The 22,965-nt window shown below is 43.0% G+C and overlaps 2 protein-coding genes across 3 annotated transcripts; both read right to left on the bottom strand.

The window, feature by feature from the left end:
- Positions 1-2,778: 2,778 nt before the first annotated feature.
- tmem141 (transmembrane protein 141) lies at positions 2,779-4,369 on the bottom strand. The gene is made up of 5 exons (XM_021602378.3): positions 4,226-4,369; positions 3,887-3,953; positions 3,686-3,769; positions 3,426-3,533; positions 2,779-3,266 (listed from the first exon to the last, which is right to left on the bottom strand). Exons 1-5 carry the CDS (start codon positions 4,277-4,279, stop codon positions 3,199-3,201), a joined length of 381 nt encoding a protein of 126 aa, XP_021458053.1. The 5' UTR covers positions 4,280-4,369; the 3' UTR covers positions 2,779-3,198.
- Positions 4,370-16,736: 12,367 nt separating this feature from the next.
- Positions 16,737-21,873, bottom strand: LOC110523572 (zinc finger MYND domain-containing protein 19). Of its 2 annotated transcripts, none has more exons than XM_021602376.3 (6): positions 21,399-21,873; positions 20,257-20,316; positions 19,998-20,104; positions 19,694-19,834; positions 19,257-19,437; positions 16,737-19,047 (listed from the first exon to the last, which is right to left on the bottom strand). In XM_021602376.3, exons 1-6 carry the CDS (start codon positions 21,447-21,449, stop codon positions 18,904-18,906), a joined length of 684 nt encoding a protein of 227 aa, XP_021458051.1. In that variant the 5' UTR covers positions 21,450-21,873; the 3' UTR covers positions 16,737-18,903. The 2 variants fall into 2 exon arrangements, with proteins under 2 accessions (XP_021458051.1, XP_021458052.1); XM_021602377.3 differs by having other exon boundaries at positions 21,545-21,652.
- Between the last annotated feature and the right edge of the window lie 1,092 nt (positions 21,874-22,965).

Here is a 22,965-nt window from a genome sequence, read left to right as displayed (position 1 = left end):
CGGGTGGCTGAGATCCTTGACAATCTTCAAATCAAATACAATTTTATTGGTCACTTACACGTGTTTAGCAGATGTTATTGCGGGTGTAGTAAAGTGCTTGTAAAAGTGTATACCTATAGAAAGGGAGGAGCAAAATGGTGTTGTGGCAACTACTACACCGGATCAAGCTTGGTGTTATCGTTTTTGGATTATCAGCTAATGCATTGTGTGGGACGTACACATTGTCTTGAATGTCCTGAAAAGTCATTCAGTCAATAGTCAATAGAATGAGTTAAGCTGGTCATTTGGGACAAGAGAAGATTAAGACACACATAAGACTATATGCCGTTACTGCAATGAGACAGGACATGAGGTAGAATACACTGACTTGAAGTGTCAAATGGTCATAGTTTCACGCTCTCATGCCTCTTCTTCAACCAAATGAGCAAATCAGCACGAGAGGTGTGAGTGGCTTTACATATACGTGACCCAGCTAATGGTGGCATGTCTAAATAATGGTGACCAAAGCCCCCTCTCCAGACTCACATCATTTACTATAATATATATATATATATATATATATATATATATATATATATATATATATATATATATATATATATATATACTGTAAGTGACAAAGGCAAACATGATCTGTTTAATGGATGTTTCAGAGGGAAATCCTGTACGTCGTTAACACTAATGCTTATCACTAACAGGAAATCAACACATTGTGCTAATCTGTTTTAGCCTAATAATTTTAAACTGCTTCAGTTCAATGAACATTATGTCATGTATCATTACAGACATCTTCACATTAGCGTACCCTCGTGTGGACTTCCCTCCCCTCCGGTCATCACTTCTTTGCCATCTCTCATCAACGCAAATTCCATTGACTTTAAATTGAACAGAATTAGGCAAATCATGCAAAGTACTCACAAATGTGTTAATAAAAAAAATCCACTAAGTATTTAAAGCTATAATCATAAAACATCCTAAATAAATTGATGTAGTATTAGCCTACATAAAGTGTGAGACACATTCACCAAGTGGATGAATACAGACAGTACAGTCCTTACAATGAGAAACAAAGCATTATACCTAGTGATATACGGTATGTACTGTATGTTATGCTGCTAGTATAACCTTTCCCAAACTGTGTTAAATGCACAAGAATTCTACAAAACCTCAATGATCCATACTAACCACTAGTGGCACTTTAGGAAACTATTGGTTTGTTTCAGCCGTACAGCATGCCAACCAAGGCATAAAAAATAATACTGGATCATGAGCTTAAAATTTGAATCCCCCCAAAAAGTGAAAACAAATTTGTGGAATGCTGTCAAAATGCAACATTTGCCCTCGTATCCTGCTCCAGGGATTTTTCTGCCATTGTAATCCTTGGGCGGGCCCACCTAAGCGTTTTTTCGGGTCACCTAAGTGCAAACAGTGTAAAAAAAATAAAACTAAGTGTAAACTTAAACGACTAAAACCAGATATAAAGTATGTTGAAAAGATAATGGACCTTTTAATAATATAATCTCTGGGAACTAACAATCACCAAAATAAAAACTAGACTGCAGGGAGAAAGGAAAATTCCCAAAACAATTTAGCAGTATTCATGTCTTTATTGTTTGAGCAAAAGAAACTACCTTTAAAACTACAAAACAAATCCTCAGCTCCATGGCAGAATATGTAGAATCGTGGGAAATTAGCATTAAACCTCTTAAGGATTAGCCCCTTTTTTTCAATTTTCATCTAAAATGACATATCCAAATCTAACTACATGTAGCTCAGGCCCTGAAGCAAGGATATGCATATTATTGGTACCATTTGAAAGGAAACACTTTGAAGTTTATGGAAATGTGAAAGGAATGTAGTAGAATATAACACTATAGATCTGGTAAAAGATAATACATCATCTTTGAAATGCAAGAGAAAGGCCATAATGTATTATTCCTGCCCAGGTGCAATTTAGATTTTGGCCACTAGATGGCATCAGCGTATGTGCAACATTTTAGATGAACCATTGAATGAACTATTGAATGAACCATTGAATTTCTGTTCAAAATTTTAAATCAAAATGCCCAAATGTGCCTAATTTGTTTATTAATAACTTTTCATGTTCAAAATTGTGCACTCTCCTCAAACAATAGCATGGTATTCTTTCACTGTAATAGCTACTGAAAATTGGACAGTGCAGTTAGATTAACAAGAATTGAAGCTTTCTGACAATATCAGATATGTCTATGTCCTGGGAAATGTTGCTTACAACCTCATGCTAATCGATTTAGCCTACGTTAGCTCTACCCTCCCGTGGAAGGGACACCGAATCCGAAGAAGTTTTAAAATGCAACATTTTCTCTCAGCTGCATTACAAAAGGCACCCGGCTCACTAGAGAGTGATGAGCCAAGTAAAGCCCGCCCTGGCCAAACCCTCCCCTAACCCAGACGACGCTAAGCCAATGACACAGCCTGGGATTGAACCCGGGTCTGTAGTGATGCCTCAAGCACTGCGATGCACTGCCTTAGACCGCTGCACCACTCAGGAAGCCCTAGATAAATAGCTTTAGACTCATCTCCAAGATGGGAGCCTCTAAAATGTGTTATAAAATGTAGCCACACTCTTTGCCACACCCCCTACCAACCACCCTTTTTGATCCAGAAAAAACCCTGCGCTCCAAATCCAAATCTCACAGCCTATTGGTCTGGAAATCTGACCCTTACTCATGTGTCAACAGTGGTTAACCTTTGAGGAGATAAAAGCTTAATGATAGACATGATTTCTATTCCATTAAACCCAGTAAATCAAATCAAATTTTATTTATCACATGCGCCGAATACAACAGGAAGTATTTACAGGATGTGATCAAACGGACATTGTTTATTCAACCCTCAAGCCCACTCTATAACATATAATGTTTTTCCCTTACCTTTTCCATATATTAAATAAACTATGTACTATATAGTACTCATCTGGACACAAGTCAGGGTGGCCCAATCTGACAAAATGCCATGATCAACTTACAAGGTTCTCTGATCTATATAAAGGGTGCAATCACTGAACCCACGTGAAACTAAGTCCAGCATGGCAGAACATTGTCCAATGGTGACGCAGTTGAACCATAATACCTAAATAAATGTGTTTATTGATAGGGTTGAGTGGGTGAGATGTGAAGCAGAGGACTGGGGTTGCCTGTACATGAGTATGTCCTGTGGTCATTCCATCACATCTCCATATGGGGTCTTCTTAGGCCCAGCTGGTTCCTCAGGGGCAGGCTCTGCTACTGCAATACAGACAGACACATAGAGATGTCAGAGACCTGAGAGCTGAATAAACCGCTGACCTAATGTCTACCCCTCTTATTTCTTCACAACCGGCATTGAGATTTAGTCCACGTAGTATAGAATGGCATAGAATAGAGTAGAACCACAGCTATACTCACTGAGTGGTGTTCGGTCTGGTACTTTCCCTGTCTCTATTAGCATCCATAGGTCAGTGCACTTCATTGTCTCCCAGCGTGTCACTGCATAGCTGCCCACTGATGAAGCCGCTGAAGGGGAATAGAGAGGGCAATGAAAGGAACAAGGTGAGACAAAGAGGTAGACATGATTGACGTTTAGACAATCATTCTAAACTCTATATTACTGCAAGTTATAGCTAAACATCACATTCTGTAATTTGAGTACACAGGCACACTCTCACCTGTTGAAATCAGCAGGTTCCACTGCAAAGGATATGGAAGCCTCTTCTGAATAACTTTTTGTATGAGAAATAATCCACTTGTCCCTACAATAGAGTACAGGAAATGTTAGGATACATGAAAGAGGCTCCACGATGCATTCATGCATAAATAAATTGCTATTATATGAAGTGAAAATAAAGCATTGGGAGAGTGTCACTCACCCAATATAAAGGTCGCTGTCCCTTTCATGAAGGCATGAGACTGACAGGCAGCATACTGCTGTAAACCCTGAGAGAGAAGAAAGATCGCAAATGGGTTGAATACAAAATGCAATCATCATGAGAGATTATTTTATGTTCAATATGTGTCCCAGGTTAGGTAGCTCTGGTAAGAAATCTGAGAACACAACTAGCAAGGAAGGCTGTAAAACCTAGCAAATGTATATAATCGTGTTTAAAACGTCAAAACACAAAGCACGTGTAATCTACAGTTGAGCTACAGCAACCATTCAGCAGTGTCTTGCGTAAAAGGTTGAAGCAGTAAAAAGAGAAAGGACCAACCGGATGTTTTGCTGCAAGCGCATCGTCCACTTTTGTGAGTCCAAGGTTGACCATTTCGTAAATAAACACTTGAATTAAGTTGACGTATTTATTATACCACTAAAATATCCAACATATACAAGCCAATGTGTACATAACTGTTATGAAACTTGCAACTTCCGCATAGAGTAAAACAAATCCCGAAGGGTATACTTTTATGAAGGTTTCTGTGATACTAAAATGACTCACGACGCCTCGTGGTGTGGGGGCGTCAGTGCAGCTCTTAACTAATGAGGCATAAAGTGTGCATTACTGTATTCACTTTTATGGGTAGATAAATCATATTGGTATAGTTTGTTTTCTGCTGTGTAAAGATTTGTAATTTATATATTATGCAAAAGTTTAAGATTTAGCATACAAAAAAATGAAAAGACCCATAATCAAAACTACAATAGAACATGCTTGTCACAGTCTTGATTATTTTATTCTCTGAACATGTAAGATTTTTCAGTGTGATCCAATGCTTTACTCTACTGGTCATAGTCAGATTTTATTTAGGCAAGTCAGTTAAGAATACATTATTATTTACAATGATGGCCTACCAAAAGGCAAAAGGCCTCCTGCGGGGACGGTGCTGGGATTAAAAATAAAATAATAGGACAAAACACGCATCACGACAAGAGAGACACTACAACACTACATAAAGAGAGACCTAAGACAACAACATAGCAAGGCAGCAACACATGACCAAACAGCATAGCAGCAGCACAACATGGTAGCAGCACAAAACATGGTACAAACATTATTGGGCACAGACAACCGCACAAAGGGCAAGAAGGTAGAGACAATAATACATCACGCAAAGCAGCCATAACTGTCAGTAAGAGTGTCCATGATTGAGTCTTTGAATGAAGAGATTGAGATAAAACTGTCCAGTTTAAGTGATTGTTGCAGCCCATTCCAGTCGCTAGCTGCAGCTAACTGAAAAGACGAGCGACCCAGGGATGTGTGTGCTTTGGGGATCTTTAACAGAATGTGACTGGCAGAACGGGTGTTGTATGCGGAGGATGAGGCTGCAGTAGATATCTCAGATAGGGGGAGTGAGGCCTAAGAGAGTTTTATAAATAAGCAGCAACCAGTGGGTCTTGCAACTGGTGTACAGAGATGACCAGTTTACAGAGGAGTATAGAGTGCAGTGATGTGTCCTATAAGGGGCATTGGTGGCAAATCTGATGGCCGAATGGTAATGAACAGCTAGCCGCTCGAGAGCACCCTTACCTGTGGATCTATAAATTGCGTCTCCGTAATCTAGCATGGGTAGGATGGTCATCTTAATCAGGGTTAGTTTGGCAGCTGTGGTGAAAGAGGAGCGATTACGATAGAGGAAACCAAGTCTAGATTGAACTTTAGCCTGTAGCTTTGATATGTGCTGAGAGAAGGACAGTGTTACCATCTGACCATACTTCCAAGTACTTGTATGAGGTGACTAGCTCAATCTCTAAACCCTCAGGAGGTAGTAATCACACCTGTGGGGAGATTCTTCTTACCAAACCATATGACCTTTGTTTTGGAGGTGTTCAGAACAAGGTGAAAGGCAGAAAAAGCTTGTTGGACACTAAGAAAGCTTTGTTGTAAAGCGTTTAACACAAAATCCGGGGAGGGGCCAGCTGAGTATAAGACTATCAACTGCATATACATGGAGGAGAAAGCTTCCTACTGCCTGAGCTATGTTGTTGAAGTAAATTGAGAAGAGCGTGGGGCCTAGGATCGAGCCTTGGGGTATTCCCTTGATGACAGGCAGTGGCTGAGACAGCAGATGTTCTGACTTTATACACTGAACTCTTTGAGAGAGGTAGTTAGCCAACCAGGCTAAAGAGCCCTCAGAGACACCAATACTCATTAGCTGGCCCACAAGAATTGAATGGTCTATCATATCAAAAGCTTTGGCCAAGTCAATAAAAATAGCAGCACAACATCCCTTAATATCAAGGGCAATGGTAACATAATTGAGGACCTTTAAGGTTACAGTGTCACAGTCCATAACCTGAGCGGAAACCAGATTGCATACCCGAGAGAATACTTTAGACATCAAGAAAGCCAGTCAAGCCTCCCGGGTGGCGCAGTGGTCTAAGGCACTGCATCGCAGTGCTAGCTGTGCCACCAGAGATTCTGGATTTGCGCCCAGGCTCTGTCGCAGCCGGCCGCGACCAGGAGGCTCATGGGGCGGCGCACAATTGGCCCAGCGTCGTCCGGGTTAGGGAGGGTTTGGCTGGGCAGGGATATCCTTGTCTCATTGCGCATTGGTGCAGCTGGCTTCCGGGTTGGATGTGCATTGTGTCAAGAAGCAGTGCGGCTTGGTTGGGTTGTGTTTCGGAGAATGCATGGCTCTCAACCTTCGCCTCTCCCGAGTCCGTACGGGAGTTGCAGCGATGAGACAAGACTGTAACTACTACCAATTGGATACCACGAAATTGGGGAGAAAAAGGGGTAAAAAATAAATAAAAATAAAAGCCAGTCAGTTGATTATTCAAGTTTTTTCAATACTTTTGATAAAAAGGGCAAAATAGAAATAGGCCTATAACAGTTAGGATCAGCTTGAGCTCCCCCTTTAAATAAAGAATGATCCATGGCTGCCTTCCAAGCAATGGGAACCTCCCCAGAGTGGAGAGACAGGTTAAAACGTTTGGAGATAGGCTTGGCAATGATAGGGGCAGCAACCTTAATTGAGAAGAAAGGGTCTAAACCATGTTTAGAAGTTTAAGAAGCTCATTTAGCACCTCGGACTCAGTAACCACCTGCAGGGAGAAACTTTGTAGCAGGGCAGGGGAAAAAGAAGGATAAGCATCGAGGATAGTCACATTAGAAGGGGTGGGAGATGAGGAAATGTTGATGGGCAAGGATGAATGGCAGAGTCAAATAGGAATCCTGACTCAATGAAGTGGTGATTAAAGAGCTCAGCCATGTGCTTCTTGTCAGTAACAATCACATCATCAACATTGAGGGAAATGGGCAGCTGTGAGGAAGAGGGTTTATTCTCCAGGTCTTTAACCATTTTCCTGAACTTCTTGGGGTTAGACCCACAGAGAGAGAACCGCTCCTTAAAGTAACTAACTTTGGCCTTCGAGATAGCCTGAGTGCACTTATTTCTCATTTGTCTGAACAAGAGCCAGTCAGCCTGAGTATGCATGTGCCTGAGTATGCATGTAAATCCGCAAGATCACTGTCGAACCAGGAGCTGAACCTGTTTTTATTTGTGAGGATAACGTAGAGGAGAGGAGCCTTTTCTGCGTGTATGGAGTCATACCTTTTAGGATTGGTAATAATATGAGAAAGATTTATGGAGTCCCATTGCTTTAGGACTAGGTCAGATGGTTTAAGCATGTCCCAGTTTAGGTCACCTAGCAGGACACATTCATACTTAGTGTATGGGGGCAGAAGAGAGTTTAGGGCAGGTAGGGTACAGGCCGGTGCTGGAGGAGGACGATAGCACCCAGCATCAGTCAACAAAGAGATATTTGAAAGTTTAATACTTAAAACCAGCAAATCAAATTGTTTGGGGACAGACTTGGTGGAGACAACTGAGCCCTGAAGGTGATTGTTGGTAAAGATTGCCACTCCCCCACCTTTGGAAGATTTGTCTTGTCGAAAAAGGTTACAACCAGAAAGGTTAACATTAGTATTAAAAAATAGTCTTCCTTAACCACGTCTCAGTAATAACCAACACATTTGGCTTGGAGCTGTGAACCCACACTTTTAATTGATCCATTTTAGGTAATAAGCTTCTAGTGTTAACCTGCAGAAAACCCAGGCTTTTCCGAGAGCAGAAATCAGTGTAGCAGATATCAGAGCACAAGTCAGAATTGTGGCTAGCAACAGTAGATGGGTCAGGGTGTACATGCACATTTCCAGACATCATCAGCAGTAATACAATCAAGGCACGGCAGAGGACAAGGAGAGCTCTGCAGTGTTGATTTATGACATTTGAATGTGCATTAGATGACAACAAGATAATATTGTACAGCAATTTCAGTAACATTAATACAAAGCCGGAGAGAGGTGGTTAGAATAGGATGGAAGGCCAAAAGTCAGTGTAACCAATAGAGAGTCAGAGTCCCGAGTGTGGGAACAAACAGTCTGTCCCACGGTTGGGTAAACAAGAAAGTTCATAGTCAACAAAGCATGCAGGAGTCATGAGGCAAAAAACAAAATAGCAAAATGCACACAATTTTTTTTTCATATTTAACGACTTGGGGCTAGTCATTGTAAGTTCAGAGTCACTCGCCCCAACAGTGCGTGTGTGCTCGATGCGAGCGAAAGCTTGGGGGTACCTGACATGGGGAGACAGAAGGTGAACAGATCACCAGGTGGAATTCAAGCAGCAGTGCAGCAGGCAATAGGAGTAGGTGACACACCCACTTGAGATAAGCTTTTATTTCTGGAGGCAGATTTATTGTAGAAAAGGCCAGTGGATGGTCTCTGAACAGCAGGAAGGGGCTTCAAATGCCTCTGGATTTGGGTGGGGCAGGCTGCGAGGGACTCCTGCACTTGTTGGGCCCAAAGGCCTCAACACCTCTCACTTCACGCCCCAGTGCTAATTGAAGTTGCATCTGGTCTGTCCTTGCAAGCCTGGCAGCCTTAACTCAGCATTCAGTCCCCATAAAGTTTGGTCAAGTTTGTTGTCAGAGAATGGCTTCCTCTGATTTCGCTCTGTACTCTTGGTCCTGTTATAAGCCTGGTCCTAGAACAGAGAGGGTTATTGTTATAGGAAGGGATTTCAAAGCATAATACACGACACGACGATGAGACGGTCTACATGGAGGTCAGAAACCCGACAATGTGGTGCCAGGATAACCTCTCCCTCAACGTCACTAAGACAATGCAACTGATTGTGGCATGGACTCTACAAGGTGCTGAAAGCATTCCACGGGGATGCCGGCCCATGTTGACTCCAAAGCTTCCCACAGTTAGTTCTCCTTCGGGTGGTAGACCATTCTTGATACACAGGAAACTTGAGTGTGAAACACCCGGCAGCATTTCAGTTCTTGACACTAACCAGTGTGCCTGGCACCTACTACCATACCCAGTTCAAAGGCACTTAAATATTTTGTCTTTCCCATTCACCCTCTCAATGGCACAAATACACAATCCATGTCTCAATTGACTCAAGTCTTAAAAAAATCCTTCTTTAACCGGTCTTCTCCCCTTATCTTCACACTCCCTAAGTCCAGAACAGACTCCGGGAAACACACAGTACTACATGGAACTCTATTCCACGCCAAGTTACTCACGCAAGCAGTAAAATCAGATTGAAAAAAAAAAACACCTTATGGAACAACAAACTGTGAGGAGACACATGCTAGCACACGCACTCCACACATAATGGTATTGTTGTATGGTGCTATTGTACATTTTTGTGTTGTGGATAAGTAGTGGTGTAGTAATGTTATATGATCTGTTTTATTTGCAATTTTTTATGTGATGTGTCTTAATGTTTTTGGACCCACGGAAGAGTAGCCGCTGCCTTGGCAACAGCTAATTGGGATCCCTAATAAAATACATGGATTAAAGTGTATTTAACAAGTGACATCAATAAGGTATCATAGATTTCACCTGGACAGTCATGGAAAGAGCAGGTGTTCGTAATATGTTGTACACTCTATGTACACATCTACCTCCTTCTACCCTTGCGCGTCGACTCGGTACTGGTACCCCGTGTATATAGTGGAGTTATTGTTAATCATTGGGAATTTATTTATTGTGTTATTTTTTTCTATTATTTCTCTGCATTGTTGGGAAGGGCCCAAAAGTAAGAATCACTGCTAGTTGTTTATGAAAACGTGACAAATAAAATTAGATATGATATACACTGCTCAAAAAAATAAAGGGAACACTAAAATAACACATCCTAGATCTGAATGAATGAAATATTCTTATTAAATACTTTTTTCTTTACATAGTTGAATGTGCTGACAACAAAATCACACAAAAATGATCAATGGAAATCTAATTTATCAACCCATGGCGGTCTAAATTTGGAGTCACACTCAAAATTAAAGTGGAAAACCACACTACAGGCTGATCCAACTTTGATGTAATGTCCTTAAAACAAGTCAAAATGAGGCTCAGTAGTGTGTGTGGCCTCCACGTGCCTGTATGACCTCCCTACAACGCCTGGGCATGCTCCTGATGAGGTGGCGGATGGTCTCCTGAGGGATCTCAGACCTGGACTAAAGCATCCGCCAACTCCTGGACAGTCTGTGGTGCAACGTGGCGTTGGTGGATGGAGCGAGACATGATGTCCCAGATGTGCTCAATTGGATTCAGTTCTGGGGAACGGGCGGGCCAGTCGATAGCATCAATGCCTTCCTCTTGCAGGAACTGCTGACACACTCCAGCCACATGAGGTCTAGCATTGTCTTGCATTAGGAGGAACCCAGGGCCAACCGCACCAGCATATGGTCTCACAAGGGGTCTGAGGATCTCATCTCGGTACCTAATGGCAGTCAGGCTACCTCTGGCGAGCACATGGAGGGCTGTGCGGCCCCCCAAAGAAATGCCACCCCACACCATGACTGACCCACCGCCAAACCGGTCATGCTGGAGGATGTTGCAGACTGCTGAACATTTTCCATGGCGTCTCCAGACTCTGTCATGTCTGTCACGTGCTCAGTGTGAACCTGCTTTCATCTGTGAAGAGCACAGGGCGCCAGTGGCGAATTTGCCAATCTTGGTGTTCTCTGGCAAATGCCAAACGTCCTGCACGGTGTTGGGCTGTAAGCACAACCCCCACCTGTGGACGTCGGGCCCTCTTCCACCCTCATGGAGTCTGTTTCTGACCGTTTGAGCAGACACATGCACATTTGTGGCCTGCTGGAGGTCATTTTGCAGGGCTCTGGCAGTGCTCCTCCTGCTCCTCCTTGCACAAAGGCGGAGGTAGCGGTCCTGCTGCTGGGTTGTTGCCCTCCTACGGCCTCCTCCACATCTCCTGATGTACTGGCCTGTCTCCTGGTAGCGCCTCCATGCTCTGGACACTACGCTGACAGACACAGCAAACCTTCTTGCCTCAGCTCGCATTGATGTGCCATCCTGGATGAGCTGCACTACCGGAGCCACTTGTGTGGGTTGTAGACACCGTCTCATGCTACCACTAGAGTGAAAGCACCGCCAGCATTCAAAAGTGACCAAAACATCAGCCAGGAAGCATAGGAACTGAGAAGTGGTCTGTGGTCACCACCTGCAGAACCACTCTTTTATTGGGGGTGTCTTGCTAATTGCCTATAATTTCCACCTGTTGTCTATTCCATTTGCACAACAGCATGTGACATTTATTGTCAATCAGTGTTGCTTCCTAAGTGGACAGTTTGATTTCACAGAAGTGTGATTGACTTGGAGTTACATTGTGTTGTTTAAGTGTTCCCTTTATTTTTTGAGCAGTGTATGTAACATGCTCTGATACTCACCAACAGTGCATTCAGAAAGTATTCAGACCCCTTGACTTTTGTAACATTACAGCCTTATTCAAATGAAATCCCCCCTCCCCTCAATCTACACATAATACCCCATAATAACAAAACAAAAACAGGTTTAGATGTGCAAATGTATAAAAAATTAAAAACAAAAATATCACATTTACATAAGTATTCAGACCCTTTACTCAGTACTTTGTTGAAGCACCTTTGGCAGCGATTACAGCTTCAAGTCTTATTTGGTATGACGCTACAAGCTTGGCACACCTGTATTTGGAGAGTTTCTCCCATTCTTCTCTGTGGATCCTCTCAAGCTCTGTCATGTAGGATGGAGAGCATTGTTGCACGACTATTTTCAAGTCTCTCCAGAGATGTTCGATTGGGTTCAAGTCCAGGCTCATTTACTCAAAGACATTCAGAGACTTGTCCCAAAGACCAGGCCTTGTCCCTCCATCCTCTGATTCTATGGCATGATTCAGAGGTAGAGTGGAGTAGTCGGGGTGAGAGTTCAATGTCCATGTTTGAGGATAAAGACAGACAAGGTCACAAGACTTAGGGTTCCAAGATAGAGAACAGTCTCTGTCCAGAAGGCTGAGGACCGAAAAAGAGTATCATGCAACTGCTTACACAATGATACCTTTTGATATTGGTTGACTATTTCCAATTCTACATTGATTGACACAATGTTGCTTGTCCATGTAACAATTTTTCATTTATGTTTCTGCTAAAAATATTGAGCCTTGGAGTGGGTCTATTTGGTGAAAAGGTCCCTATAATAAAACTCATTTTTATTTGGCAGTCAGCTGACCTGTATGTGATCTCTAGGCCATTCTCAAGGAAACACTTCTCCTAGGACACAGTGCAGGCCCCCAATGGGAGGAGTCTAGTTGTCAGGGGCAATGGCTTGGAAAACAGCTACAGGTTCGTAAGACATGAGTTCACATCCACCCTGAGCTCCTGGCCAATGGAGGGAGAGCTGGATAGAGACTGGAGGGGAGTCAGAATGGGATTGAGACCACAGGAGGTTGGTAGTACCTTAATTGGGGAGGATGGGCTCGTGGTAATGGATGGAGCAGAATGGTATGAAATACATCAAACATTGTTTCCATGTGTTTGATGCCATTCGCTCCGTTCCAGCCATTATGAGCCGTCCTCCCCTCAGCAGCCTCCCCTGATTGAGAAATAAATGCAAGTAACAACAAAATGTAAATTTCATTGGTTGAGGTGTTGTTTATCCATATTGAAAAGAATATGCCATTGTCATTTTCATGTAATTATACCACCAGTAACTGATAACTAATGGATATTGATATATAATCAACCTTATAGTAATATGATCAATACAGTAATAGACATCCTATTGATATTACTCTATTTTTCAAGCTATGTAATAACTGACCAACCAAGCATACATGGCATTCGAGGTTTGTTGGAATAATCTGGTTCAACAGAGATGTTCCAGAGTGTACTGTAATGAGCCAATTTTCAGTCGCTACTCGAGGAACCTGTGCTCTCACGTGTAATAATTCCAGCTGTTCGTGACAGTACTTTCACTGCCCTGTGAGAGCGAGAGAGGATGGAAAGGGTGAGGGGCTGTGCTTCAGCCAGGTATCTATCTGGCTACACTATGATAGATTGTGAAATATTTTCCATGTTCTCTAATGGTACAGTAACAGCGAGATTAATGCTTCTTGATGACAGAATGAGCCAGGCACTAGGGTGTCAGACGGAGTGATGGACATAGATGGCAGCGAACCAGGAACTGTCCTGGTCTTCTGTTTGTAAGCGGTAAAGAAGGGAATCAAGCAGACTGGGGAAGGAGGGGCTACCCAGCACCAGATCGTGTCCATCTTCTGTTACTAGGCAACTCAATGCAAAACAGGCCGTCTGTCCCGCCTCTGGCTCAGCCACCTCACTCATCAGGGCTTGTAGACGGTGAACCTGGAGAGATTAACAAAACAATACCCCCTTTGAATAACAGAGCTTGGTGTGGATTCAAAATCAAGATAACCTGTCAGTGTCAATATTTGATGAAACAATCTGAGGTAGTGAAGCAATAACATCATTCCTACTGGCATGGCATTCTGGGATCAACAGCGCAGTATCATGGCAGCGCTGTGTTTTGCCACACAAGACCTTATCCCCCTGTGTCCTTGCCTCTGTCCGATGTGGCTTTGTGCCAGGTGGCTTAAGGTGCTGGGGACTGAAGGGTGGCATAACAAGCCTTGGCAGGCCACCTTACACAGAGACAGCCTGGCCAGGATCAGGGCAGCAGAGTTGACTGTTCTCCCGTCTTTGGTCCAGCAGGGTCAACAGGCTGGTCAAGACCTGCTCAAACACAGCCTGATCTCTCTGTAGCCACCCACGCCCAGCCGAGCTCTCAACCTGAGAGAGAGATGATTCAAGACAGAGGGTTACTGGTAAGGCTGCCACACCCACACACCAAAGAGGCTAAGGCACCAGCAGCATTCATCACAATGTCTGGATCATGTCTGGTTAGGTGTTGCCCTAGAGTCCCTACAAGGGCGTTGCTGCACTTTGGAGCCATGGCCTGCAGATGCTGCACAACCTCTTTCCACCAGGACTCCAAGAAGATAGGCTGCAGTACTGCAAAGCCTGAATGAGCAGGGGAAAAAAACATTAACCACCGGTCAGGAGCTGTCACATTGTAAAGACTGACATTAATATGCTTTAGAGATTATGTATGTGTGTCTCAGAACCATGATTATACAAATTACAAACAGTAGCAGTAAACATTATTTTCAGTAGTCACCTTATACTCAGGCGTAGTCAAGTGAAGCCAGCTTCCAGCCTCCATATCACTTATTGGTGTGACATGGGTCAGGACAGGCCATCAGTTGTCATGTATTGTATTATTTCAGGACTTAAATGCCTTTTGTGGTTAATGTAACCTTTATTTAAAAAGGCAAGTCAGTTAAGAACAAATTATTATTTACAATGACGGCCTACCCCAGCCAACGCTGGGCCAATTGTGCGCCGCCCTATGGGACTCCCAATTACAGCCGTATGTGATACAGCCTGGATTCAAACCAGGGACTGTAGTGACACCGCTTGCAGTGAGATGCAGTGCCTTAGACCGCTGCGCCACTCGGGAGCCCTATAAAAAGGGAGTCTAAGTTTAATGACTTGGATATGATTGCCTGTGTAGCATTCCAACAAGATGCAGTCTGTCTTAAAATAATACCCATTTCATTATATTAACATAACCCTTAAAATACTCACTGGGTCAGTGCTGAGTGAGAGTTGTGGCTCAGATACAGACGTTTGAAATCCATAAAGGCTGTCCGTTATGTCCAGTTAAATATCCACTGTGCTCAGGTGTGCAAAGATATTGTTTTGTTGAAAGCATTGCAATCTGTCCTTTAGTGCCACGATAACATCATTCGAGCCTCTGGGCAAATTGTACCGCAATGAAGATAGACTTGTGACATTTTCTAGTAGCAGTCGCAGTGTTTTTCCAGAAAAAAATGTTTATCCTTTAACCGCTTTTTCACATAGGTCCTAATTCATTAGTGAGGGTTTCTCACTCCTCTGCCTGGGTTGGGTTCGCTTGGGGAATGTGAAGGAGAGGGAGGGGATAAACATCACAGGCTCCTTATGCTCCTATCTCTTGTCCTAGAGAGCTGCACAGTACCAGACCAGCCCACTGATCACCATGTTGATGTTGAGTAAAGATTATTCATTCCATTTTACTTAGACACACATTAAACTGTCCAGGCTCCTTAATTTGTACATTTGCCTACTGTCCCCTCTTTACTCTAGTTTATTCACACCTGCAAATAGATTTAGGCAATAGCCTACATTTTCAAGAGGTAACGATCTGATTTTACAAGCTCCACCAATAAATTCCCTGCTATCATTTTCTGAGCCTAACCCTGATATGCAACCCCTTCAAATTGCCCCTTTGTAAAACTATTATAGTATGCTAAATGAAAGATTGACCGTTTCGTTAATATACAGTGCATTCGGAAAGTATTGAGTCCCCTTGATTCTTCCCACATTTTGATGCATAACAGCCTTATTCTAAAATTGATTAAATATCATCTGTCAGGTTGTATGGGGAGCGTCGCTGCACTGCTATTTTCAGGTTGCTCCAGAGATGTTCGTCAGGTTCAAGTCTGGGCCACTCAAGGACATTCAGACTTGCCCTGAAGTTACTCCTGCTTTGCCTTGGCTGTGTGCCTAGGGACCGTCGCCCCCAGTCTGAGGTCCTCTGCACACTCTTTAGCAGGTTTTCATCAAGGATATCTCTGTACTTTGCTTGATTGATCATTCCTGCGATCCTGACTAATCTCCCAGTCCCTGCTGCTGAAAAACTGTTGCACCACCATGCTTCACCATAGGGGTGGTGCCAGGTTTCCTCCAGATGTAGCGCTTGGCATTCAGGCCAAAGAGTTCAATCTTAGTTTCATCAGACCAGAGAATTATGTTTCTCATGGTCTGAGTCCTTTAGGTGCCTTTTGGCAAACACCAAGCACGCTGTCATGTGCCTTTTACTGAGGATTGGCTTCCATCTGGCCACTCTACCATAAAGGCCTTATTGGTGGAGTGCTGCATAGATGGTTGTCCTTCTGGAAGGTTCTCCCATCTCCACAGAGGAACTCTGGAGCCGTCAGAGTGACCATCGTGTTCTTGGTCACCTCCATGACCAAGGCTCTTCTCCCCCGATTGCTCAGTTTGGCAGGGCGGCCAGCTCTAGGAAGTCTTGGTGGTGCCAAACTTCTTCCATTTAAGAATGATCGAGGCCACTGTGTTCTTGGGGACCTTCAATGCAGCAGACATTTTTTGATAGCCTTCCCCAGATCTGTGCCTCGACACAATCCTGTCTCGGCGCTCTATGGACAATTCCTTTGACCCCATAGCTTGGTTTTTGCTCTGACATGCACATAGACAGTTGTGTTCCTTTCCAAATCACATCCAATCAATTAAATTTACCACAGGTGGACTCCAATCAAGTTGTAGAAACATCTCAACGATGATCAATGGAAACAGGGTGCACCTGAGCTCAATTTCAAGTCTCATAGCAAAGGGTCTGAATACTTATGTAAATAAGGTATTTCTGTTTTTATTTTTAATACATTTGCAAACATTTCCAAAAACCTGTTTTCATTTTGTCATTATGGGGTATTGTGTGTAGATTGGTGAGGGGCAAAAATATTTAATACATTTTAGAATAAGGCTGTAGCGTAACAAAATGTGGAAAAAGTCAAGGGGTCTGAATACTTTCCGAATGCTCTGTATCTAAATGAACCAACATCATAAATCATAGGTATGTGAAAAACAGACATTTTTGCGGTGACATACCAAGAGGGTCCCTTAAATTCCCACAAGGGTCATACATGGTGAAACATTTTATTTCATTTTACAGTTATCCCCAACTTTAGTCTTTATTCTGATTCATGCTTTTTCCTTTACCATTTAAACTTTTTTTTTTTTTAAAGACACCCAATGGTCCAAACTCTCCCTTCCTCTGAAAAAAATATAACAGTGGGGTATGTTTAAACAACTCAGTGCAGTGTTATAAACCGGTCTACATAACTAACAATCAATGTGTTGCATGTATTACATCTGTCTGCTTGTTACATGCTAGATCTGTGAATGTTTGTCAAGATTCATCAACTTAAAAGAAAACAGGAAGACTAATGCCACATTCAAAACAACTGGGAAATCTCAGACTTCCGACTTCAGTGCATTCAAGACAACTGCGAAGTCAGGAAAAAACTATCCCCGACTGGGAAAGTAATTTTTAATGGTCATTGAACTCAGAATTCCATGTTGTAAGCTGGCATCTTTCTCGAGCTCAGACTTTCCGACCTAAAGATCCCCAACGTCATGATTTGACCTGGGTTATTTCTGAATTCCCAGTTATCTTGAAAGCACCTAAATCTCATTCCCAGACACTTCTGCCCAAATGCGAAGAGCCTGGTAGACCAACGGTTCAAACTTCTCCAGCCAACACAGAAAAACCAAGAGAAACTCCCGGCGCATACGCATTGGGTTAATTTACCAATCATCTCCCACAACACCTTCCCCTAATTCTACCCTGTATGCCAGCACACCCCAAGCACAGAGTCACACGACTAGCTAAAATTAAGCTACAAATACTTTACTCAGTAAGTTCACTCCCATAAAATGCTATGGTCACTACCACTAAAAAGCCAACTTTGAATCATTGATGTACCAGGCTTATATTCACTGTGTGGAATAGCATGGGAGCAAGGTTACAGGAAGACAAACTTTGAGCAGGTATGCATCAATAGTACACTGAGGTGGTGATCTGGAAAATGTATTATTTCATCTACGATCACTTGGACATAGAACAGATCTTTTTAATGACTGATGTGTAGAAAACAAAACATATTCGGGCCATTTCATACAATCCCAACGTAGCCTGTCCAATGGCCAACCTGGGTTTAAGTTGTTCCCAGGACATCCCTCAAACATTAGCGACAGGGACTGGGTGTGAGCTTCTGGAAGGGAAACCGAACAGATCGCATTGAGAGAGATTCATTCAGGGATGTTCAACACAGGAAAGTAACAATGTGATCAAGTCCAAAAATCACTAACCCCTTTCCACCATCAAAAAATAATAATAATACACAGAACAAAAGAACCTCCCCCCCAAATGTTCACCACTTCATCTATATCCTTCAGTCCATAATGGCAGCACACACAATACTGCTAGCGTGAAACAGCATGGAAAATCTATCAGTTTTATGTTGGTCTTGGAGCATGACAGGAAGGTGTCTTGAGTATGTGCACCAAAGGTCCAAGAGGGAGTAGTAGTACAGTGAAAAGGTCCATGTCCATTGTACCAGGTGAACAGCAGGCACTGTCATCCCTATATCCCTGTACACACGGCATTACTGGTTGGTGGGTGGGAGTAAGGAGAAAGCTGATGACAACTGTAATCAATTGTAGTCCAAAAGAAGCACAGCCAGTTTCATCCATGTGACCTCTTCTTACTCAAACATACAAATTCATAGCAGCAGGTAGAGCTCCAGGAGGACCTCCCTCTCCAAAAAAAGCAAGTTATGGAGATTTGTAGTTCTGTGAACTGGTTGTAGTTTTTTTTTTTTTTTTTTTTTTTATCTTCCCACCCTTTCAACCAACCAACATTGTCCTCTGTCATTTGTCTCTGTCAGCAGATTCCCCCCCCTTGCACTTCATTTCCACCCCCCCATTCCCCTATTCTGGTGATTGATTCAGAGATCATCGCTCAGGTTCAGACTCTAGGGCTAGGACCCTCTTGCGCTCACGACACTGCTTCTTGTGGGCGGGCCAGTCCCTCTGCTGGCATTGGGAGCCACAGTAGCGAGCCACCTGACAGCGGCCACAGATGTTGAACTCTCTAAGCTGTGGGCAGATGGAATACAAAGTCAAACTGGTGGAAAGACACTGTACGGAGACTTATATTGAACACCTCAAAATAGCAAAAATAATCTATGTCAGCCTCTGATCACAAATATTCTCAAAGCCATGTACTTCAGCACTCCCTTCCCAAGAGTGAGTATATAGAGTGAAAATAACAGAAGAAAGCAGAATATATGGGTAGCAGTACATACTCTCCTCTCGATGAGCGAGCAGGGCGGGTAGTGACACTCGTAGTAAGTACAGGAGCACTCCTCCTCCTCCACCAGCTCTCCGTTAGCATTGTAGTAGCGGGTACGACTGAGCTCCAGGTACTGCTCCTCTACGGGGTCAGCTGGTACCTGCTGGATGGCCAGCCAGTACAACGACTGCTCTCTACAGGGATAGAAAAAAAGACCCGTTCAAAGTTATGTTCTGACAAGTGAAACATTTAAATGGACAAGTAATACCAGGCGAAGTCTGAATAACCTTGTATTTTCTCAATATTATGTTGTATTTTCCTCAGTAAAGAAGTGATGAATGCTAGGAGAGCAGAATGTAGCTTTAGTAATTGTAGTGGAGAAGTGATGAATGCTAGGAGAGCAGAATGTAGCTCTAGTAATTGTAGTGGAGAAGTGCACAGCTGTAATACCTTTGCTTGCTGGAGATCTCCTCTGATTTAGGGCTCCAGCCAAGGGGGACCAGTCGCAGGTTGTCCAGACGGTTATCCACTGTAACAGAGTTTATGTGGACTACTTGGAAGCTGGGAGCGATGCCTCCTCTGTGTTTCTCCCTGGATAAACATTGAAATCGCCTTATGACTCAACCGGTCTGCCAGCATCACACACTGAATATGAAGCATGCAGTTTGTTAGATAAAGGCAAAAAAGCTGCCCTAACCGACAGACTATGAGGATGTATTTAGTTGCAGATTTTGGTGATGGGACATCAACTCACCAGAGCAGCTCGTGCAGTGGCCTGCCAGCCCAGCGCCCTTTGCCAATGTCGAAGGCATAAGCAAAGATCTTTGCCCCATTGCCATCTGCATCTACCTCCATGCGTGCCTGAAAAATATGGTGTAACATTGATTTATTTATTTATCCCAGGCCTCATAGTCAAGACCAGTTGTTTTTACCAGGGCCAGGATAGCGTGGGAATGGTCTCTGACTATAACGACCCTCACACAAAACCTCCACATAAATCCTCACCCTCTTACCTCAAAAGCATAGTTCTCCACCAATGGTATGTCCTGTTCATCAATCAGTGTGTACTTTGTCTGCAAAATAATGGACAGTTATTGCCACATGTAATGTGGGTTTACACTATTATTGTGTGGGATTAAAAACAATGGGGTAAGATTACAACAATGAGGTGTGCGAGATGACGAACACATGTGATGGTATAATCAAGACCCTGATTCAAGTTACATTTGCTATGATCACACTGACTGGCACGCAAAAGCACAAGTGTTGATGGACTATTATATATGGTCTCTAGATGGATTAATGTTCCAGGGGGTCACTCCATTACACGTGATATGTATTATATATGGTCTCTAGATGGATTAATGTTCCAGGGGGTCACTCCATTACACGTGATATGTCCAAGTGGTTCTCATTTCTACAAGTGACATTTCAATGTTTACCAACTGTCCTAGCTAAAAACAAGAGGACACAAATATTAAAGTCACTGTTCAAATTCGTCTGGTAAAAACTGTTTGACGTAGCTAGCCTAAACAAAATATTAGCTAGGAGTAACGTCAGTTACATGTCAATAATAATGGAACATAATAGACGAAGTTTGACAGCCTTCAAATGTAAAGACAAAACAATAAGATTGTTTAAACAATAATAATACCGTAGTTAGCTAAAACACAAAAGGTAACAAACGTTACTTGAGAGCTGTCATGCCGGTGTTCCTGGTAGAGCGTGGCAATGGCTTCCTACTACTACTTTGCTAGCCAGTGTCGCCAGTTAGCTACATTACAATTTGCTTGACCGTTTGTGAAGTGTGCATTGAGGCCAGGACATGTTTTACTTTTTTAACATTGACCCATACAATCGTTGCGTCCATACATTAGCTAGTTAGCTACGAACGTCGGTTAACTGTAGCTAGCTTCAGCATGGCTAGCTAATTAATAGGTTGTTCTGGGCGGCTTCGAGAGAAGACGAATCCAGCGAAACATTTATATTAGACCACCTAGAATTCGAAAAAGATCCACGACTTATGTCTGTCTGTTTTCCATATTAAAACATATTCGATGCCAGCCATCGCCTATCTCAACGAGCCATTTTGTAAGCACTTTTGTGATCCCCTCCCTTCTTGTCGCACACATGGCAGCCCCCGGATCCAGCTCACCTTCCCGGCCACACGGCCAAGTCGAACAATCCCGAGCTTGAAATCCGACATTGGAAGAGCGGTCGATCAAGGGGCGAAATGTAAGAACAGGTGAGGCGATCTACTCGTGTAAAAGTCGTCAGGGCGACCCCCCAGACCCGACTTACTGCCAGTTTGGTTAAATAGGGTCAATCGATGTCCGAATTTGGTCCTCCCCACCGGCTAACAAACCTCCGTGACACACCGCTGGCGTAGAAGAAAGCCAGGCAAGATTTGGGGGAGGGTTCGAAGAAGCTAAACATTTTTCAACCACTGAGAATACCGTTTTGAAAAGCTTCAATCCAATCCAAAAAAGCGTTACATATTTTGTGTTCTTAATCTATTGTCCTATCCGATTCTCCAATCAAAGACGGGGATTTATTTTGAGCACCACCCATTTCTCTCCTGACGCCATCACGTTTCTGTTGCTTGTTCCTGTGTATTCCGACAGTGAGCTGTCATTTTAGCGCGAAAACAGAAACGGTAGGATTGCCGGGTGCCAGACAGGAGTAGCCCATGGATTGAAAGAACCCTTGGATTACCCTGCCCTGTTTTTTGTGATTGTAATCCCTGTCCGATTCCGAGTAGATTTAGAGTAGGCCTAGCTATTCGATTTAGAGTAGATTTCTACACTCGGATTCTAGTCTTCTGCGTTATTTAGTCCAGTGGTTCTCAAACCTAGACATTTCGCAATTGTATTGTAGCCCTGAACTAACTCAACTGGTTCACATGTTTTGTTGACAATTTAAAACTGGTGTGCTAGTTGTGGAATAGTTCAAATGTCTGGGAGTCCCTGAGGAGAGAACCCCTTATTTAGTCCACCAAACAGGTGGTTGTCTGTTTCCTCCTTCAAAATAAAAACGATTCCATTTTTAATGCAACATGTTTTATCCCCCTTTCCCTTTTTGTGCATTTTATTTCCGTCAATGGAAATGTATCTCTGAAATTGCACTTTAAATACATTTGATATAATGTTTATTTAGGCCTAAGTAAAATGGCCAAAAGTGCTAGGCATAGACTAGAAACCAAGATTAGCCTACACGTTTACTGTGGGGTTTACAGTAAGCCATTTATTTTATAAAACGTTCTAATGCCACATTGAAATCAAGTTGGAAACTCGGAACCTCCGAGCTAAAATGAAGGTAAATTATTTGCATAGAGCTTCCTAATGGTTTATTCTGATACTTCCCAAATCAGAAACTCCAGGCAGTCCTATCAGAGTTCCGGACATGAAGTGAATGAGCCACGGTATAATCAGTCATGTGCATATTGCTGTGTTTCAAAACAACTGGGAATTTGGGACTCTCCAACTTCAGTGCGTTCAAGACAAATGGGAACTCGGAAAAAAATGAAGCACGGACTTTGAATGGTCATCCAATTCAGAATTGCAAGTCATAAAGTCGGTCATGTTGCCACTTACAAAACAATTGGGAACTCGGAAAAATACGAGGTCAAATCGTGACGCCAGTGATCTTCAGGTCAGATAATCGGGACTCTAGAAAGAGGCCCGAGTGCCCAAATTGTAATTCTGAGTTGGATGACGGTAGCA

Source organism: Oncorhynchus mykiss, chromosome 5 (genome assembly GCF_057628025.1).
Source record: "Oncorhynchus mykiss isolate SJ-2025 chromosome 5, ASM5762802v1, whole genome shotgun sequence".
In the NCBI taxonomy this organism is placed as follows: Eukaryota; Metazoa; Chordata; class Actinopteri; order Salmoniformes; family Salmonidae; genus Oncorhynchus; species Oncorhynchus mykiss.
This window is presented reverse-complemented; position numbering and strand designations above follow the sequence as displayed.

Coding starts and splice junctions, on each gene's coding strand:
- tmem141 (XM_021602378.3), bottom strand. CDS start 4,279: ATGGTCAACCTTGGACTCACAAAAGTGGACGATGCGCTTGCAGCAAAA. Junction 3,954..4,225: donor CGCTTGCAGCAAAACATCCG/GTTGGTCCTTTC, acceptor CTTCTCTCTCAG/GGTTTACAGCAGTATGCTGC. Junction 3,534..3,685: donor GAACCTGCTGATTTCAACAG/GTGAGAGTGTGC, acceptor ATTCCCCTTCAG/CGGCTTCATCAGTGGGCAGC.
- LOC110523572 (XM_021602376.3), bottom strand. CDS start 21,449: ATGTCGGATTTCAAGCTCGGGATTGTTCGACTTGGCCGTGTGGCCGGG. Junction 19,835..19,997: donor CCACTGCACGAGCTGCTCTG/GTGAGTTGATGT, acceptor ATGTTTATCCAG/GGAGAAACACAGAGGAGGCA. Junction 19,048..19,256: donor GCTCGCTCATCGAGAGGAGA/GTATGTACTGCT, acceptor ATCTGCCCACAG/CTTAGAGAGTTCAACATCTG.